At 32.5% G+C, this 3,363-nt stretch overlaps 1 protein-coding gene across 3 annotated transcripts in view; it reads right to left on the bottom strand.

Annotated features, from left to right (window-relative positions):
• LOC111085521 overlaps positions 1-3,363 on the bottom strand; it is a 15,923-nt gene that overhangs the window by 10,463 nt on the left and 2,097 nt on the right. Inside the window, exon 2 of one of the 3 annotated variants that reach the window (XM_022384482.1) lies at positions 1,894-1,943. The exons of the other annotated variants lie outside the window; for them this stretch is intronic. Coding sequence (XP_022240190.1) covers positions 1,894-1,943 — 50 coding nt within the window. The remainder of the gene's footprint in view (positions 1-1,893; positions 1,944-3,363) is intronic. 3 annotated transcript variants of the gene reach the window in all.

The raw sequence follows: 3,363 nt of genomic DNA, 5'->3' as shown, positions 1-3,363 counted from the left end.
CGTGTTATAAAGTTTGTCTGGTCATAGTTGGTATACTGTATTTATATCGTGTTACAAAGTTTGTCTGGTTATAGTTGCTATACTTTATTTATATCGTGTTATAAAGTTTGTCTGGTCATAGTTGGTATACTGTATTTATATCGTGTTACAAAGTTTGTCTGGTTATAGTTGCTATACTTTATTTATATCGTGTTATAAAGTTTGTCTGGTCATAGTTGGTATACTGTATTTATATCGTGTTACAAAGTTTGTCTGGTTATAGTTGCTATACTTTATTTAATCGAGTTATAAAGTCTGTCTGGTTATAGTTGCTGTACTTTATTTATATCGTGTTATAAAGTTTGTCTGGTCATAGGTGGTATACTGTATTTATACAGGTAGAAACCGGGTTTCGATACCCGTAATGGGCAGAGCACAGATGGCCCTTTTGTAGCTTCATGCTTAATAATAAACAACAACTATCTTTCTCTTTGCACTATATCAACATATTTTGTAATTAAAAACAATGGGCTATGTGTACGCTACGCACTGCGGGTATTAAAACCCACATTTTATCGCTGTAAGCCGATTTACCGATGAACCACGGGGGACTAATTAAAAACAATAAAACTATTGTTGATTTCATACATGCATGGTATAAATGTACTGAGCATTGGTAATTGTAGTTCTAGTTGATTCAGACCATTGAAGCTTGATCTTATGAGAAACGTTTAGTTTTATACTTAAATCACCAAAACTCTTGTTTCAGTGAATGGCCAGTAAAGTGTCAATATCATTCAAATAGTTTTCAAGTTTCAACATGGCTATAAGAAGAGATGAATTTAGAAATAAACAGTGAAAAATGAGCACAAATTTCAGCTTTATATAAAATTAGAAAATTAAACTTCTCAAACTTAAGTGATTCGAGTGACGGCAATTCAAAACATTCCAAGAAACGCAGAAATACAAAAGAACTGCAAGAAATTATCCTACACGGAATTTTGTATCCAGATATCCTAATATTTCTCTAGTGAAAATGATCAAACGTTTAGATTTTGCTAAATATCACAAAAGTGGAATAAAAAATGGTACGAAACAAATAACGAGTGAGATATTTTAAAACTATAGGAGAACATTAATGGAGAGACATGACCATGAGAAGTTCCAGCAAGAGTGTGTAAGTAAAACATGGCAGCGGCTTTGTAACAGTATGGATATGTTGTATTGCTGTTGCATGAGTGAGAGATACTGTCAAAGTTAGCGGTATTATGGAGAGAGAGAGAGCAGTATCCTAACATCTTTAACTAGTATCACAACATCTTTAACTAGTATCCTAACATCTTTAACTAGTATCACAACATCTTTAACTAGTATCCTAACATCTTTAACTACTATCATAACATCTTTAACTAATATCATAACATCTTTAACTAATATCATAACATCTTTAACTAGTATCCTAACATCTTTAACTACTATCATAACATCTTTAACTAATATCATAACATCTTTAACTAGTATCATAACACCCTTTAACTAGTATCATAACATCTTTAACTAATATCATAACATCTTTAACTAATATCATAAAATATTTAACTAGTATCCTAACATCTTTAACTAGTATCACAACATCTTTAACTAGTATCCTAACATCTTTAAATAATATCATAACATCTTTAACTAATATCACATCTTTAACTAGTATCCTAACATCTTCAACTAATATCATAACATCTTTAACTAGTATCATAACACCCTTTAACTAGTATCATAACATCTTTAACTAGTATCACAACATCTTTAACTGGTATCATAAAATCTTGAACTGGTATCCTAACATCCTTTAACTAGTATCATAACACCCTTTAACTAGTATCATAAAATCTTTAACTAGTCTCGTAACATCTTTACCTGGCTCTGGCTTTCAATTTCAGCAGGATAATGATCCAAATCATACTGCTCTACAGAATAATAATAAAAAAAGTTATGAAATAGCCAGCCAGCTCAATGTCCCGTTGGCAATCCACTTAAAAACTTATAACATCAGTTGAAAAGTAACGATGTAAAAGCAAAGCCAACGAATCTATGGTAACCTTGGGAGATCGCACAGCAAAAAGCAGAAAGGAAAATATAAGTTGGTAATCTGGAATAAAAACTGTTAGTGTTCATGGCTGATCTATATCGTCATATAGTTAAAGTTAGATCAGAACATTTAAATATTAATATTTGAATTATTTATGTTCCGAAATGAACTTCTTATGCCCAGTACTGGAATACTGAGTATAAATATATAATTTACACCAAAGCGTACATTCCTTGAGTACTGATAACCCGGACTATGACCTTTGACCGACACTTCTTATGTTCTAATATATTTAAAACATATACATACATGAGCGTATTTCTAACTTATACTTAAAATGGAGGCACACTGTTGGCTGAAGACGATTCTTAAGTATAATATCTAATACAGTTTTACTGTATGTAGATATCTATGTTTGTCAATATTATATATATATATGTACATAGAAAGAAGTTTTCCATCCGTCTGTCTAGTGTCAGAAGGTATTGTTAGGAACTGATTGAATCAGTTTTGATGAAATTTTATAGAATAATTCAGATTGACCTCAAATGATTGAGTTTAATGGATAAGCAATTGGGTGAACGGCTCCATTTTGGCAGCCATTTCAATTTTACCGTCTTAATGCAGCAAATGTGTGCTCAACTGAACGAGGAGATCGGTAGCAAAATATACGAACTCGACGCCAACCGAAAGTGACGTTTAGGGCTGCTCATAACACCGGTACTTTTCATTCGGATGAACGGTTAATGTGCTGTGGCTCAACACAGCGGAAGGAGGCAGCCGAAGCCCCCATTCCTAACATTATGTGTTTAATTCCAGTTACCTTTCCTAGTACAGAGGTATAGGTAGGTAGACAGATAGATAGATCAAAACTTTATGTACAACCAAAATGCCCTTCCAGCACTTGCCACTTTTCTCAACGGCAAAAACCAAAACACCTATAGTTTATACACAACTAAAATAATATTCTATAAAAATGCTTTATTTATTTTACTTTTTCAGTTCTTAGAAATAAAAATGAACTTCCGAAGCTATATACTGCCGTTATTAACAAGTAAATTAATCTATATCTGAACTTCTGGCTGACTTAAAGTTCTGTTACTAACAGCCTGATTTATTAGGTTTTAACAAAACTTTCCGTAAGCTCGTTATTTCGCGGAACAAAATAGTGGAATTCAAATTCGGTGACGAGGAACCCACTTTGAGACTAATAATGGTTGGAGACGGCTTGAATGGGGGATGATGACAAAACCTTGTCGAAACGTTGTACATTTGCTGTCATGTTAAACTTATATTAA

This window comes from Limulus polyphemus, unplaced genomic scaffold (genome assembly GCF_000517525.1).
Source record: "Limulus polyphemus unplaced genomic scaffold, Limulus_polyphemus-2.1.2 Scaffold441, whole genome shotgun sequence".
NCBI lineage: Eukaryota > Metazoa > Arthropoda > Merostomata > Xiphosura > Limulidae > Limulus > Limulus polyphemus.
This window is presented reverse-complemented; position numbering and strand designations above follow the sequence as displayed.